At 42.5% G+C, this 18,155-nt stretch overlaps 1 protein-coding gene across 11 annotated transcripts in view; it reads right to left on the bottom strand.

Moving 5' to 3' along the window:
* Positions 1-18,155, bottom strand: part of MYCBP2 (MYC binding protein 2) — a 432,876-nt gene that overhangs the window by 250,630 nt on the left and 164,091 nt on the right. For all 11 annotated transcript variants that reach the window (XM_039512057.1, XM_039512192.1, XM_039512052.1 and 8 more), the window contains 3 exons: positions 14,966-15,091; positions 14,748-14,875; positions 6,137-6,228 (listed from right to left, as the gene is read on the bottom strand). In XM_039512057.1, the coding sequence (XP_039367991.1) occupies positions 6,137-6,228; positions 14,748-14,875; positions 14,966-15,091 (346 nt within the window). The remainder of the gene's footprint in view (positions 1-6,136; positions 6,229-14,747; positions 14,876-14,965; positions 15,092-18,155) is intronic.

An 18,155-nucleotide genomic window follows, 5' to 3' on the forward strand; every position in this document is an offset into this window, starting at 1 on the left:
GTCTATAAATGTTAGGATATCTAGCTTTAACCCTTCATCTGGCCTAGGGGGCAGTGGAAAGTCCCGCCACTGACTGAGCTGGTCCATTGTCACCATCATGTGTTAGTGTACCTGTAAACATTGAGATAATCTAAAACAACTGGGATACCAGCAAAGTCTGAGGAAGACTGTGCCCAGGTAGAGAAACGTTTCAATTTAGCTCCACCGCAACTCCTGGTGGAATCTTTCCTATTTTGATTAAGAATGATTTGGACAGCTGTTGAACAAGAGTATTCTAGATCTGATGTCCATTCAAACACCAAACGACAAAGTGAACTGGATTTCGATTGGGATGTCAGATTTTGCTGCCTTCCTGAGTAAGGATATTTGGGAAGGGACGGATCCTGATACGAGGACTGACTTTCTCAGAAGGTCTGGGAATGAAAATGATCTGGGCTGGTTGGGTACTAGGAGAAAGGTCCTTCAAGACAAGGTCAGAGTCATTCTCAAGACCTATGGTAGCAGGGAAGTGGGCAGAAATGCATATCTGAATTGGTCTGTTATCTATTACGGCAGGAAAATATTGCCCTGAGGGTCATGGCTCATAGCTGCTCTGGAACAATAGAGAGACAGTTTCTTCTTTGTTTTGGGTGTGAAGAAATCCCATTGAGGTGCTCCCCTCTGACTGAATAGCTCACTCAGGACAGAACCGTGTATTTCCCACTCATGGTCTGCAGAAAAGTGTCTACTCAGGTTGTCTGCTACAGAATTTTGAATACCTGGAAGGTAAGTGGCTTAGATAGTGATGTGGTTTCTGATGCACCATTTCCAAAGCCTGACTGCTTCTATGCAGAGGTGAAGGAAGCTTGCTCTACCTTGCTTGTTAATATAAAAAGTCTTGTTCTGACATTACTTGGACAACGAGAGAATGAATGAATGGAAGAAAAGCCCTACATGCCACACAGCCTGCTCTTAGTTCCAGCAAGTTGATGTACTGTCTGGCGTCCTGTGGAGTCAGTACCTTGTACAATGTAGTTATTCAGGTAAGCCCCCCAACCCTGGAGGGATGTGTCCATTACTATGGTAGCACTGTGGGTGGGGGCGCTGAAGAGGATGCCTACTCTCACTTGATCTAGGTTTGATTACCAAGTAAGAGAGGCAATGACCCTGGTGGGAACCGTCACTCTGGTGCTCAGGTGGTCCTTGTCTGGTGAGCAGACAGACAGAAGCCAGGCCTGTAGGGATTGTAGATGAAGCCTGGCAAATGGTGTCATAAGTACATGAGATCATGTGACTCAAGAGAGAAAGGCACACTGACCATAGTCTTTGGTGACTAATCCGTACTATTAGATTGCTCATTAAAACAGAAATATTTCTGTGGGGAGGAAAGCTCTTGCTGAAAGGGAATCCAGTGTGGCTCTGGAGGTTAAAACAGACTTCTTTATTCACACAGACACCCAAGGCTGCTAGAAGATGGAGTGGAAACAAAGTCAAAGTCACTGATCTGTCCTACTAGGACCCAATTGTCCAATTAGAAGAAAACTGTGCAACTCTGACGTCTCATCTGGGCTGCCATCACAGAGAAAACTTTAGCAAATATTCTGGGTGCTCTTGCCAATCCAAAAAGAAGGGCTATGAACTGGAAGTGTTCCTGACCTATCATGAACCAAAGGAACTTTCTATGGAATAGATGTCTATCTAAATGAAAACAAGTGTCCTTCAGATTGAGAGCCACAAACCATATTCCCTCCTGTGGGATTACTGATATTGGTGTGACCATCCTGAATTTCAACTTTTGAATAAAGATGCTGCATTTATGAAGGTCTCAAATGGGTCTCTATCCTGTGTCTTTTTGGGAGGATTAAGAAATGAGGGGAATAAAAGTCTCTCCACATGATACTGCGGTGGCATTCACTCTATTGCCCTTCATTGGAAGAGAGAGTCTGCCTCTTGTTGAAGAATCTCTTCATGAGAGTCATCCCTGAAGAGGGGCCAGGAAGAAAGTTTGTAGGGAAGGGCAGGAGAGAAATTCAATGGAGTAACCTTGATAGATAATTTCTAAAACCCAACTGTCTGTGGTGACAGAGTTTCAATTGTGGGGGGAAAAAGTGAGATGGCCCCCAAAGATAAGCAGGGAAGAAGTGGGTGTCATCAGTAAGGGCTGGCAGTTCTCAACAGACGCATCAAAGAGTGTCCTGGGCAGGTGGCTGGGAATGGGCAAATGTCGTGGCAGCAGAGGGAACTGAAAAGTGAGGTCTCTAATTTCTGTCATTTATGAGGAGTCTCAACTGGTCACTGATGACAGAATGTTTGTGGAGGAGGAGGCCTGGTTCATACACCAGGCCTGTGGTTTTTTCTCTTCAGGGTCGGAGTACAAATTTCCAGGGAGTAGAGTGTAGGGTCTCATCCATCTTCTTGTTAAACAAATCTGACTCCTCAAAAGCTAGGTCACTGTATGGTGTTCTGGACCTCCGCGGGGAACCCGGAAGAGTGAAGCCAAGACTTACGCTTCATAACTACGCCAGTGGCTATGCTTCTAGATGCTGTGTCCGCTGCATAAGTAATAGCTTATAAGGATATTTTTTCTCACTGGTTTGGCTTCAAACAAGGAGTTGGGAACTGGATGGGAGAAAAGAAATTTGGCTCACTTATCAAGGACAAAATATTCTCTCTCAGCACCTTTGGGTGTGGGTGTACAAAGAAACTATGGTATGCCAGACCACTATGGCTGGCTCCAGGATAGCCTCAGTAACAGGGAGCACATAGGCTGCAAAGTTAGAGTTAGAGGTCCTGGACCTCCTCCCAGGGGATCTGAAGTTCACTGGCTATCCTCCACAGCAGCTCCTAGTACTGTCTATGGAGCAATGGTGGAGACAGTGAGGATAGAATAACTGCTTCATCCAGAAACAAGGATGAGATTCCAGTCAGTACCTGTGGATATGGATCAACATCCTCCACCTCATACTCTGACAGATGCCAAGCAGGTGAGCTGGGGCATGACTCAAAGATGCATCTGCCATACAGGTCCCATGGGTGCCAGTAGGCTAAAGAAGGGGTTAATTGGCTCAGGGGGACCCTGTGGAAAGCATAATTGCAAGGAGGGAGTCTGGATCTCCTTAACTGTGCCAGGACTGCGACTAGCTGGAACATATGATTTGTCAGTCTGAAAATTGCTCTCTCCCTATTGGAGGGGCAGTCAGTACCAAAGGGCAGACATCTGCCCAAGGGCTGGAGAAGAGATCTTCTGTATCACCAAATAGTTTCATCCTCTGGTGTGGAAATGGCCCTAGGGAGGATGGGCCAAGAAGAGAGGGGACTGAGAGTAAGGAAGGAAGATATCCTCCGGTGAAGCATAAATGTCCAGATGTCTCAGTGTTTGGGGCATGAATGGGACCAATGATTCCAATGTGTCTCAAGAGTTCACAGTTGGGTGATTCTTCAAAGGAAGTGCCTGGTACTGCACAGAAGTCAGGTCCTGGACTGATATGGGTATGTTCACACAGCAACTAGATATCTGCAGCTGGTTCTTGCCAGCTAATTCGGGCTGGTGAGGCTTGGGCTGTTTTATTCCTATGAAGCGGGAGGGTCCCAGAACCTGGGCTCCAGCAGTTTACATAGCAATGAAACAGCCCCATAGTCCAAGACTGAGTCAGCTGGCATGGGCCAGCCACAGGTTTTTCTTTGCTATGTAGACATATCCTTAAAGCCAGTGGATATCGATGCCTGAGGGTTTTCAGAGGTACCAAGCTCTTACGATCCATGAGCAAAGGCTCACCCAACCTGGATGCGATCAGGAAGGGATGTCATCTTTTATGACGAGACTTGTACAGTGATCTGTCCTCATGATCATGAGAGTGCAGCCTACTCTCCAGGGAAGCCATTAAATGAGGAGTCCTTGGGCTTAGCAGCAGTAGCCTCAACTCCCAAGCTTGTGCTTGGAGCGGTGCTGCTTAATTCATTAGGGGTTCATTAATCATCAAGTGCATGTGACAGGAAACTGGGGACCTAGGACTCAGACTAGTAGGGGAGACATTGTGTGAATTGGTGCTTATGTTAAGTGTGATAGAAATTTTGCTTGGAAAATAGGGCCGTAAGGGTTTCCTTTTTTATTATTATTCTACATCAGGGGTCGGCAACCTCTGGCACGCGGCTCACCAGGGTAAGCACCCTGGTGGGCCGAGCCGGTTTGTTTATTGCCGCGTCAGCAGGTTCGGTCGACCGTGGCTCGCCGTCCCAGGCCAATGTGGGTGGCGGGAACAGGTGTGGGCGAGGGATGTGCTTCTCTAAAGAATATTTAGAAATAGGAATTTATAAACCTACTCTTAAAATACTACTCATAATGCATGCCCTGTCACAAAGCTAAAAAAACTAAGATATTATTAAAATGAAAATTCAACAGTTTGCAAAAGATAGTAAGAAACAAACAGGATGAATATTACTTAAACCGTATGATTTGGATACTTCCAAATATATGGCGAAATAAGATACCTCTGAAAAATGCTGAGAGAGCAAGAGAGACACACCCAGAAATAAAATTTTAGGAGGCAGGACAGGTTTGAGCAACTCTAACACAGAAAAAGATTCTGTAACTCTGTTGAGCCAAATTTGGTTTCTTGTCTGAAAGATGAATCAAAGTAACAATATCTTGGTAAAAGTGTGCAAAGACCATGTGGAAGTTTAGCAAATCTCATTAACAGACATTGGTTAGAAAGCTAGCTACTCCAACTGACTTGGAATGACATTCAAGGTCTAGGTAACTACATTAAACTGTGAGAAAGGTAGCCAGATATTTAGACACGATTCCCCATGAAGAAAGCAAAACCTACTGAGTCAATATCAAATGAAACAGAAAACTGGGTGTACTTTTGAATAGCTTCAACAGACCGCAGAGAAAAGCCTAAGAACCTTTTCAAATTACATTTATGGAAAAAAAGTTCACAATGGGCAGGAGGGTTAACTGAAAAATATTGGCAGGATAACTGATTGTTCATAGTAGGACAGTCCCTACATTTGGCAAGTATTTAGGAATTAGTAGCTCCCCTCTTATTTGAAGAATATAATCTAAGATTAATTATCTTTTAGACAACCTCATTATCTTGATTTGATGCTATTCCTACCCAGTGACTGTTTTGTTTTTAAAAATGGGAAGTGGATTGTTTTAAATCCATTCAGTATTTCAATAACCCAAGGACAAGTTATAAGAAAGAATCTTGCCTATATTCAGAAAGTACATGAAAGGCCAAAGCAGCTGCAACTGAACTTTAAGAAAAGTTGTTTTTCATTCACACGGACAATAAGTAAGGCAGTCAAAGCAGTTTTTTGTAGAGCACTTTCTATTTGCAATTATATGCCCTCCTGGTATCTAAGTACAATTTCTGTTGAAAGGGAGGCTGAACATATCACTAGGTAACTGGGCACTCCAGAATCCAGACTTAAAGGTACAGATGTACTTTTGGAGGGTGAGTTGAGTTGAGTATTGTTACAGAAATATGTCATTCCTAGTTCCTTAAAATGTGTGTAAATTCATCCCTCCTCCCCCCCTAAAATGTCTCCCAATTCCAGCTGTCTGGATATTTCAGTGAAGAATGCTTCCTTTTTCACCACTCCCAAAATTGATCAAAGCACAATACAATGTCATCAGTTCAGAGAAATGTATCAATACATTCCACATTTGGACCTGAGAGAGAGAGAGAGAGAGAGAGAGAGAGAGAGAGAGTGTGTGTGTGTGTGTGTGGTGTGTGTGTGTATATATATATATATATATATATATATATAAAAATAAAAATAAAAGTGCCCTTCTGCTACAGCTGTCTAAAACATTTTTTATCCTTTAATCAATAGATACAAAAAGTAATGTCTACATTCCCACCAAAAAATAAAAGTAAATGTGTTGGTCTGGGAGGGGGAAGGCTTTCACTTTTCCATTTGATATCTCAGTCTCCCTACAATATCTGAACTGGGGTTTGTTTCTGGTTTTTTTGGTTGCTATTTTCACTGTTACCTTTCTTTTTGTTGAAGATAATAAATGCAGCACTACATGTTAGAGAGTCTAACAACACAGATTACTTAGCATAACTTCAAAATGTTTAAAATGCATACCAAAACAAAACTAACAAGACAGTAAGCCTCTTTAGAGAAAGTAAATAAAATGATTTACCTAGCAGCACAATCATATGCCAAGACATCAGTTTCAGCAAGAAGGTCCCCATCAGTCTCATGATCTCCCCCATCTGGACCCAATTCAAACAACTGCAAAAATAAAGTAAAATATTTCTCCATCTTTACAAATTTCATTCTACCATTCTCATTTGCTTGTCATTCTTTCTTGCCTCTCTCTATAGCAGGGGTCGGCAACCTCTGGCACACGGCTCGCCAGGGTAAGTACCCTGGCTGGCCGGGCCAGTTTGTTTACCTGCCACGTCGGCAGGTTCGGCCAACCACGACTCCCACTGGTCACGGTTCACCATCCCAGGCCAATGGGGGCGGTGGGAAGAGGCGAGGGATGTGCTGGCCGCGACTTCCTACCGTCCACATTGGCCTGAGACAGCAAACCGTGGCCAGTGGCAGTCAGCTGAACCTGCCGATGCGGCAGGTAAACAAACTGGCCCAGCCTGTCAGGGTGCTTACCCTGGCAAGCTGCGTGCCAGAGGTTGCCGACCCCTACTCTATAGGAACACTATTGAATAGTGTACTACTATTAGTAAATATAAAAAAGAACAGGTATTTGTGTTACAGTAACTGTAGTTCTTGGAGTATGCATCTATGTGGATCCCATTCTAGGTGACTGGCAACCAGTTTCGCATCTAGAAAGTGGAATTGAGGAGTCTTATCTGCTAATAACTAATTACTATAATACTGCCTTTCCAAACCTGGCTTCTAATCTTGCTGTCAAATCAAAAGCATAGTATTTAATGGGGAAAATTACCCCAAAGCAGCTGCTTTGCACATCTCAGGCATGGGGATATTTCTGAAACATGCAGAAGAGGCAGCCTGAGCTCTCACTGAAGAAACCTTAATGTTTGGTGGAAGGGATATGCCATCCATATGACTGATTCATATACATTGGGTAATTAATTCTTTAGCAGAGCTACTTAGACTAATAAAAAGATGGGAGGCCATGTAAATAGTGAATATAACAAGGGCCTAGAAACATCTAAAGTATGGCCTTTTCTCTCTCCTGGACAAAAATGGGATTTTGGAAATAAATCTTTAGACTAATTGCTTGGTTTCAATTGAAATGTGAAACAACTTTGGGAATAAACTTAGAACGAGGTCTCAACTCCACCTTTTTGATGAAACAATACAATTAGCCATGAAAGCTTGGTGTTCACTGACATATCTGGCTGTTGTGATACCCACCAAAAAGGCCATTTGGAGAGTAAAGTGGTTAAGAGAACATTCAGAGAGAGGGTTCAAATTCAGTTGCCTGAGACCTGCAAGGAAAATGTTGAGATCCCAAGAGGGAGGGAGCTCCCTAACTGATGGGGTAAGTGTGATTCAACCCTTCTAAAAATCTAGAAACAGAAAGGTGGGAGAATACAGAGCATGACTGAACCAGAATGTGGCATACTGAGACTGCTGCAAGGTGAACTTTGATTGAACTAATGGAGAGGCCAGAGAGTTTTAGTTGCAGAAGGTAGTCAAGGATCTTGGGGAAAGGGGCCTTCAAAGGGTCATGGTCATCCTGGGTTGTCCAGATAGCAAATCCTTTTTCACTTTGAGGAGAACTAAGAGGATTTCTTATCCCTGTAATGAACAGGCTCTTTAGTAGCCGTTAGCCAGCCAACATCCAGGCTATTGCATGCAGTGATTGTACATCCAGACCCAATCTGTCCCCAGCTCTGTGATGTTGTTTGGACAGTCCTGAAGTGATACAAGGACAGAGAGCTGACATCTGGAGAAAATCTGTTAGCCAGAATTGTCTGTCAGTGAGAAGCTATCAGGATCAATGTATCTGCATCCTGTCTGATTTTCCCTATAACCCAGGGTGCCAAGGGCATCGACAGAAACGTATATAAGACCTCAAGAGCGTGGTATGAGAAATTCATCTTGAATGGATCTTAGGCTCAGGCACCACAGAGCCACAGGCAAAACTTTGCATTCTCTCTGATGGCAAATAATTCTGTGATAATATTCTCCACTGCTGAAACATCAGTGAAGACGTAGCTCTTCAGAGATCATTTATGATCGGTGACACATTGACCGATGAGAAAGACTGCTAACTTGCTGTTCCCTGGAAGACCACCAATTGTAGTTATTCCATTAAAGTTACACCCTGATCATTTTCTGGTTGCCTCTTAGTGATAAATGGGCAGCCCTCTGCCTGTTTACATAATACATTGCAGATGTGTTGTATATAAGGATCTGTGTGACAGAATACTTTAAAGCTAGAGGAATGACTTGCAGGCCAACCTAATTGCCTTAAGTTCTAGGACGTTTATATGGAGTCCCATCCTTTTTGGACCATATTTCATGCATTTAAGAGTGATGTAGGGTGACTCCCCAACTTGTTCCTGGAGCAACTGTGACAGGTGTCTTTATAGACGGATGTGTAGAGAACATTCTGGGCATACATCCACCAGTTTAGTGATAAAAAGATATAAGCTGGGACTACAACATGTGCATGCACTTGATGTTTTTTAAGTTGATACACAAAGCTCAGACAGTTCCAAAACAGATGTAAGTGATGTCTGAATAGTAATGTCACATAAGTGAAAATCGACACATTGGCTAAAAGTTTGAGACAGGTTTGTACTGGGGTTGATTGGACAGAATGGAATTTCTCTTACGGAAGATGTGTATTTGCCAATCTGGAGGTGATTAAAGCTCCTATGAATTCTACTGTCTGTGATGGTTGGAGTGACAATTTGTTGTAGTTTATCAGACCCAGCTCTTTGAACAGATTGAGGATGGTGTTCAAGACTGCGGTGATATCTTGCTACTTCTGATCAGCCAATCATCTAGATATAACTAGACACAAATGCTTTGTCTTCTTAGATATCAGCTACTGCAGCTAGGCATTTAATACTCTCTGTAATGTGGCTAGATCAAGTGGCTGTACATTGTATTGATAATGATTGGGCCCTACTGTGAATCACAGATACTTCCTATGGGTCAGATAGATTGAAATGTGGAAATATGCTTCTTGGAGGTTCAAAGCTATGAACCAGTACTGTGCCAGTAGAGAAGGGATGATGAAAGGTAGCACTGCCATCCTGAATCTGAGATAGAATATGTATTTGTTCAGTCTTATTAGGTTGAAGATACGATGAAGACCCTCTTTCTTCTTCACAATAAGGAAATAAGGGTACCTGAATTCCATAGTTACCTCCTCAATGGCTCTTGGACAAAGCAAGGAGGCCACTTCTTTCAGCTGACTCTTGTGGGAAGAGTTCTTGAAGAGGATGGGGTTGAGGTAGGGTCTGGAACTGCATCACGTACCCACCTAAGAGGACTTCTAGTACTCCTTTGTTGGCTCAGGTGTGACTCTTGACCTTCAGGTCAAACCCGCTGTCCCAAGGATGTTGTGGGGTGGATGGTGACTGTGGCAGAAGGTGATTTTCTTCATGACTCTGGGTTTCTTCCTCAGAGAATCATCACCTCCAAAACATGCTCTTGCTGAGAGTGGGAAGGTGCTCTCAGTCTGGTCTGAGGTTGGTACCTGGAGGGCATCCATCTTGAGGTCAGGGTAAAAAAGCCTAGTGATCCAAAAGTAGCCCTAGAATCTTCTAATATTTCTAATACCTCAAAAGCGAGGTTACTAAACAAGTCAGTTCTCTCAAAAGGTAAATCTTCTATGGTATGTGTACCTCTTCCGGGATACCAGAAGCCTTCCTCACTCTACCAGCTATGGCCACGGACCCATCTGGAGTATCAGAACCATCCATAGCTGCTCATATAGAGGTCTTTATCACTTGCCACCCTTCAGAGATTATAGTCTTTAATTCCACTCTGGAGGAAGCTTGTTCATGTAGGGAGATACGTATCAAACATCCTGTGTCAAAAAATTATATTTAATGTACTACACTTAGTAATTCACTCTGTATAACAACACATCAATTTGCTGTGCCTAGGTGGAGTAAAGTGGAGAAACAAGCTTTCCTCCCAAATATATCCAACTTGGGGGGGGGTCTTTAGCTCTGGAAGTAGCTCTGATGAGCCAAACTGTCTAGCTTTCTCCCGAACTGCACAGACTGCCAAAGATCTAAGGACTGGCTGTGTGCAGAACGGTAAAGCCTTTCTGTAACGCTTAATCTCTTTCCCACTTGGTTGCTAGTTGGGGAAAAGGTAGCAGGAGTCCTCCAGCGAGCTTTAGCTGGCTCTAAAATGCCTTCATTTTTAAGCTTCGCTTCCACCAAGAACAGAGGATACCAAATAATTTAGGGGCTGTCTCCTTGATCATTGAGGTCTCAATCTGAATAGCATACACAATTTTTGAGAAAGCAACTCCTGAAAGACTCTGAAATCATCCAGGGCTGGTAAAGGGGCAGAAAAAAATATATCATTAGGAAGGATAATGATCTTTGGGAGAAGTTGAAGGTTACTGGTCTGGAGGCTGGGAATCTGACTCTTCTTCATCCATCTGCTCTGCATCACTAAGCCAAAAAGTTTCTGAAGGAGGTCTTGAAACTGAGGCCACAGGAGAATAAAACCGCCTACATTTTCATGATGATCAGGAAGGAGACCCACTTCTGGAGGGAGGGCCCCAGAAAGCCCATTATGGCCCAACTGGGAAGTTGCATGGTTCACTTTGACCAGGTTGGGCCACTGCCATCCACGTGATGGATAAGATGGGGCTCTGAAACGAGTGTTCTAGTCTGGAATCATCTCCTAATCTTAGTGAGTGGGGAAGTGAAGATTGCTGTTTGGATAGGGGTGGGGGCGTTGATGTGGTGCAATTAGGAGAGTGACCAGAGTAGAAGATCTCCTCTATTGGTGGTGCTGATCTCTGAGGTGATGTCAGTATGGGGAGCTGAGATCTTTAAGTTGGTGCCAGATGAAGTGCCCTCGGTAGAGAGAGTGATACTGGAGAGAAAGTAGCTTCCATCAGTAATAAATCATCAGGGAATATTAGTGCCTTAACTGCCAATGCCAGCTCTGATGTTAGTACTGAGATTTTCAGCACTGAGGCATCTATCCCAGTCCCAAGTACTGGTGTAGCCTTGAGGCCCTTTGATGCAGAGTCAGAGATTGAACAGTGTCACTTGCCCCTATAGTATGAAAGGGCATTGTGCTCAATAGAGCTAGGAGAAATATTTTTTAAAAATTGTTTATTTGCTGGAAAATACAGTTTTTGTGGACTCTAAACTATTCAAGAATTTGACCCAAAATTGACCCAAATGGTTTTGGCCCAAACTTTTTTGGGGTGGTGGGAGGAGTAGATTCACAAGGGCACTATTCACAAAATGGATGGAGGAAACATAGAATATCAGGGTTGGAAGGGACCTCAGGAGGTCATCTAGTCCAACCCCCTGCTCAAAGCAGGACCAATCCCCAGACAGATTTTTACCCCAGTTCCCTAAATGCCCCCCTCAAGGACTGAACTCAACCCTGGGTTTAGCAGGCCAATGCTCAAGCCACTGAGCTATCCCTCCCCTCAGGAGCCTCCTTTATAACCTTTAGCCCAATGATTACGGAAGTCACCAAGATGGGAGGTTCAAGTCCCTGAACCACGAAAGGCAAAGAGGAGAACTTGATCCTGGGTCTCCCACATCCCAAGTGAGTGCTCTAACCTTGGGGCTTAAAGGTTATAAGGAAGGCAAGCAGCAACACCACCACCTTCGCCTCCAGCCATTTTGAGAATCTAGCCCTTAATTTTCTTTTGCCATTATTTAAAAAAATGCCCAGAAACTAAACGTTTCATTTCAGGGCAAATCAAATTTAGTTTTTTGTTGGCTTAAATTTGCTGAAATTTTTCAGAATTTTTGGTTTCGGTTCAACCTGAACTCCATCCTTCCCCCCCCCGAATTGCCTGTGAACCAAAATAAATAAATAAAATCAGTTATTCACACAGCTCTAGTGCTCTTTTCTTGGGAAGAGAGCAAAGAGAGAGCTGGTCTTAGGCTTCAACTTCTCCTTTCTTTGGGGAAGGCCACTGCTGAGAACCCTGGTTAGTCTGGTGCTCTGATACCTTTCCACAGTATGGTGCCAGAGCAGCCATTAGTACTGAGGTGGTCCTTGGCTGCTGTTACTTATAGCTTGTGGGTGCTGGGACAGATTTTTTTTTTTTTTTACACCAGTACCAGTCTTGGGAGTCACACCCAAGCTGACAGACTGGGATACAGAGGTTGATGCCAGTTCTTCTGCATGTGAACTTCCTCCCAAAACAGCTCCAGAAGATATAATTTCAGCCAAGTATCCCTGAATTTTCATGTGCTTGAGGAGAATGATGGGCAGATGGAGCATCACTTGGGCACATGGCTCTCACTGACAAAACAAACAATGGCTATGATTGTCTGGAAAGGGGTGAAACAGTCATAAGACAAGCACGGGGTTTAAAGCACAAAGGGTTTGAATCCACCACTTTAGAGGTTTTGGCACAAAGCGAGAAATTAATTTTTGTTTTCCTTCTTCCTAAGGGGATTGAATTTAAGGAAAGGTTTAAAAGAAATAAAAGGGGGAATTTACAGGAAAATAAAGCTATAAAAAATGCGCTAGGAAGCAGCAGGCAGGCAGAGTCTGGGCCTGCCTCACTGCCATGTACAATAAGAGGGAACTGGGAGATGCTGGCAGGTGCTCTGTCCATTATGCCATCAGGTGAAGAGGCTCAGAGGCATGCAGGGCACAAGTGCGACCCAAAAAACACTGCTGTTCAAAGATTCTGATTTCACATGTATGAGGCATATGCACATCTCGAGAGTGAGCCACAGAGAAAAATGAAGAATCTTAGCTCTTACTGATCACTTGTAGTTCTGATTCTCTGCACCAATCCTAGTCATATAGCAATCCAATTTGTTTATATGGGCACAGTTTCAGTTTTCCCCACTAGAAATGTTATTAATGATCAGAGCCTGTATATTTCCTTAAACAGAGCCTCTTAATAATCCCACTTGTTTGAAAGATGAAGAGATCTCAGGCAGCATAACTAAGTAACTGATGGCATGTGAATGACATATTGTGAACCAGAAAAAACAGGTTTTAAGTAAATTAGATAATCTAATTTGTTCCTTTCCTTTCAACATCCTCTGAGGCATTTCTGAAATCCCAACAGGAATTAATAATTCACCAATATAAAAAAAAATCAGTGAATGACAAAAAAAATCATATTTATGGTAAGAGTCATTAACTCAGAAAAGTATGACCATCTTGAAACCTGGATTGTATGAAGTTACATTTGAGTAAACCCATAATAGAGAGTAATATTTTGAGAAACTCAATGAAGACCTAGAAAGTGAATAAAAATGGTTTGTGCCTGTTTGCTTCTGTATTGTGAGTAAGTTCTTTTAAACAGTTGTTTTTCCTGTCTGCTTTTTTCCTTTAAAATATCAAGTCTTTTCTTCATGATACATTAATTGAAATCAGCAATTTCAATACTGACATCAGTGGGGCTACTCAGTGCATAAAGGTAGTCACAAGCATGTTTCTAGGATCGGGCCTTAAGATCGTAATCTCTTTCCGGCACAGATGGTATGGTTGGTGTGTGTTTGCATAGGGCCAATCAACTTGTAGGTCAATGAAAACATTTTGACGACACAGAGTTTGTCTGTCATGTCTAGGAAAGAAGACGGGACTTTTTGGACGTTATCACATTCTCTTTCTGGAAGCTTACTACTGCAGCTTTGATAAGGGATGGATGGGTTCCAGAAAATTCTGGAAAGCTTTTTGGAGAACCTATGTTGTCTCCATTTTCACATAATCAAAAAAATCAGGAAGAATTATCATTAGAAAATCACTTGATTTTACTGCACAATTTAGCAAATGAATGGCAATTATTAAATGCATTATTTTAACCGAGTGTTGCCCTCAATTGCCTCCTTTTGGAATAGCCTAGTACTCAACAGAATTTTGTTTATAGTTTTTACCATGTTTTAGTTAGATTGCAACCTGTATAACCAAGCCTATTATTTAGGTTTTAAGGTCTGAGGAGCCTTCTGGCAGTATTTTCAATAACACTGCACTGAGGGTTTATTTATTTATTTATTTTATTTGTGGGGGGGAAGGCGTGACAATATAAGGGTCACCCATTCCCAGCTACAAGTATGACAGTATGCTCTTATTCAACATTAAAGTTTCTAGTAGCCCAAGCTGTAATGTCTAAGAAAAGAGTATCACCATATCACCACCTCTTCAAAAATACTATCTGAATTCTCTTTTCATATTGAATGATACAAAAATCACTTCAATGAACAAAGTTTCTAATCACTTCACCCACCATCAATGAAGAGCTCCAAAAGTTACAGAAATGCTACTTAGAAATTAAGGACAAGTGGTAAAGCATTTAATTTAAATTTGGCCAGGACCTTAGTGCCAATACCCGTTCTTGAAAAAGTTGCATAAGATTTTAAAGATAAGTGGCAAACTCTCAGTTTTATATCTCCCCCATACTACAATCATCATGAGGCACTGAATCAATATTGCCTCAGTGGGGAGCCTGATTCATATTCTTCTGTGGGTTTTTTGTTTATTTTTTGATGGACAGCTTTTACAATTGTACAGCATGGTTCCTTCCACCCCATTAGTATAATCATTAAAAAACCTTATCAATTCTAAATTACATTTCTAAACCCATAATCTTAAAACAGTATGTTTTGAAAGAGATCATCTCTTACCTTTATTTTAGCAGTGTATTCACCCCTACCTCCAAAAAGGCCAAGACCACCAAGTAAAATGTCAGTATCAGCATAGAAGCGGATAGCTTCCACTGAATGGGCTGAATAACCCCAACCTCCTCCATGACCTACAAGGAAAAATAAATTATAGATCTATATAGAACCAGATTTGTGTAATGAAAGTCTGTTTGTGCAGCAAGATTATACTGAGTACATACTTTCAAATCTGTTAACCACACTATAATCTTCCTTGGAATAAACTTTCATTACTGCTTGAGTCTCCTCCTCTGTGTTTGCTACACCCATTTTTAAGTCCTGCATAGCAGCCAATGTATCAAGACAACCTGAAAGAAAATAAAAAGAAATATTCAATTTCTGTAACTGGATACCACAATTGGTGGAACTATGATGAAAAGCTGAATGCTCCTAAAGAAAAAAAGGTATCAGCAGCACCATCATCTTTCCCCTCACCTACATAAACATACTGTAGCAGAAGAATAGTACTTTGCCTCCAATTACGCTTGAAGAAGTCACTGTGGTGAAATATATAGCCTTACCACAGAAGACAAATCTTTTTACTAACAATTTGCTCTCAACAGACTAAGAAATATTTGATTAAACCTGTTATGTGGACAATGGCATATAACCTCTCAACAACAGCCTTACATACACATTCCTCCTTTGGTGTCAGGTATGCTTTATATACATAAGTGAAATGAAGAGCTAAAGCAGAAGTTTCTCACCTGACTATCAGTCTCTACATATTCTTATCAAATGGGTCAAGACTCAACAGTAAGATCAGGATGGAGAAACTACATGTAGAAAACTGAGATTAGAGAGTCTTTGCTTAGAAATAAAGTTGGTCAGAATTTTTCTGGCAAAATTAAGTTCTGTAGGAACATGCTGATGTGCGAAAGTGAAATATTACAGGGTCAACAGCTCCATGGCTGGAATCTTGTCTCTGGGTAAGATGTCAATAAGAGATCTGTTGACTCCATTGTAAAAGTACATTTTTTCCAGATTTATGCTCTTCATGTGAAGATGGCAAACTGTCTGAAAACATCAGATGATGACATGACAGTAAATCCTATGTTTTCATCACGTGAGGTGATATCTACATTATATCCATCAGCAGATTTGTCATTGTCCTAAGGGACATCCTCTTCCAAAATATCCTAGTCTTCCACTGTGGACGTGACAGGTTCCTGAAAGGGATAGCAAGCTGAACTGGTATAATCTATAGGTATCAGAACAGTCAGTACTAGTGCCAACAATTGTGGTGCCTTCACCAGTGCCACAGAAGTAGAGACATCTCTTCTAGAGTGTGAATCAGATGATGCCCAGGGTTTTAGCTTAGCTGTTTCAATAAGGGCCTACACTGACTCTTGTATGAAAGGCCATGTAAGCACTGTATAGGATCTTGAAGCATCTCCTTCCAGGAGGCAGGCATCTGGGAGAGAGTGAAAAATGGGCTGAAATGTACTGAGACACAGCATATGGCATTGGGGACCCGTGAGCCTGCCTTAGAATGCACCAAGGCTGTTCCCTACTACTTCCATAAACAGGGAGAATCTGGCCAGAGGGCTGAAAAATGGGTTGCGACTGCAAGAGAAGGATACCAGGATACGTGCCAGAAGTACCAAGACATGAAGACACAGTGTCCTGGATACTGGAAGACAGCGATCCTCTGGCATCAGTGCCAACTCTTCCTGCACAGATTCATTTGGCAACAGTGGCTCCCAAATTGGGATGCTTGGTGTTGAAAAGTGGGTATGTGCTTTATATATATAAGAAATTTTGTGGAGGTAGAAGTCAGCTAAGAAGCAGGGTTGGCACTGGTATAGAAGCAGAGTGTGTACCTTTTCTGGGTGGTCCTGATACCAAGGCAGGAGCTGGTGCCGTCAACGTTGCCATTGGTGCCAGCATCAGATTATGGGGGCTTCTCTTGGGTATGGTGCTGCTGAAGGGTGCTGACATGAGATAGTGCCTCTGGTAGCAGGCAATGAAACTAAACCCAGATCCTGCAGCCAACTCTGATACCAGCAAGTGCCTCATAGGCACAGAAGGCAAGGACCTCAGCAAAAAAATAGGGATGCCCTGGGTATGCACAAGATTCTGTTCTGAGAGCAGATATCTTGGCTTCAGGGTCTCAGAGGACTTATAAGCCTGTAGCCTCAAGTCCCTGCAGGTAATTGGCTTGGCAGCTGCACTGCTGAGAAGGATCTGGGAGATGTGATGGATCACAACCTCGGCATGAGTCAACAATGCGATGCTGTTGCAAAAAAAAGCAAATGTAATTTTGGGTTGCATTAACAGAGGCATGGCATGCAACTCACAGGAGGTGATAGTACAGCTCTACTGAGTGCTGATTAGGCGTGAGCTGGAGTATTGTGTCCAATTTTGGTCACAGCTGTGTAGAAAAGATGTAGAGAAATTGGAAAGGATCTAGAGGTGAGCAACAAAGATGATCAAAGGGATGGAATGCAAGCCATATGAGCAAAGGCTGAAGGAACCAGGTATGGTTAGTTTGGAAAAGAGGAGATTAAGGAGGGACAGTATGCCCTGAGCGCCGCCAGAGGGCAGAAGCCACGAGCTTCCCTCCCCGCAAGTCTGTTACACAGAGAAAGGGGTGGGGACAGTGAGCCCCGGGAGCTGCACTTTAACTGTAAAAGATCTGTATGTGGCTCATGAGCTGCAGTTTGGCCACCCCATCATACAGTCTGACCTGCATAACACAAACCACAGAATTTCACCCAGTAATTCCAGCATCATGCTCATATCTTGTGGTTGAGGTGAAGAACATTTTTAGAAAGATATCTGATCTTTATTTGAAAGTTTCAAGTGATAGAGAACAAAAAGATCCATTGTTAAGTTGTTCAAATGGTTATCGTCATGGTTAAAAATGGTTATCCTCACTTTATTTACAGTTTGAATTTGTCTAGCTGGACACTGTTATATCTTTTGTTCGCCAGATTACAGAGCCTTCTATCAAGGGGAAATTCTGTTTTACCTGTGAACTTTCATTCTAAGACCCTCCATATCAGACAGTTGTCAGTCAGCATGCCCTATCTCATTCAACTGGTGTATGTAACACATACAGAGAGAGAGAGAGAGAGAGAGAGAGTGTAAGTAATATGGATCTCATTCTTCCTCTGGAATCTGCTACACCGTCTTACAGAGGGTAAATTTACCCTGGGGTCTTAAAGGTACTTCTGAAGAGCAATTTGGGGGAGGGGAGAATTCCTGTCTTTGGGAGGTTGCGACAAACAACATTTATTCTGTATTTTGTAGATTGTTCAAAAGAACATTTCCAAGACCATTTTGCATTTGCTAATCTAACCATTTAAGTAGTTCACCCACAGCCTAAACCCTGATAGCATCAGCAGTAACACTGAAAAGGGAGACAAA

The sequence above is a fragment of the Mauremys reevesii genome, linkage group 1 (assembly GCF_016161935.1).
Source record: "Mauremys reevesii isolate NIE-2019 linkage group 1, ASM1616193v1, whole genome shotgun sequence".
In the NCBI taxonomy this organism is placed as follows: domain Eukaryota; kingdom Metazoa; phylum Chordata; order Testudines; family Geoemydidae; genus Mauremys; species Mauremys reevesii.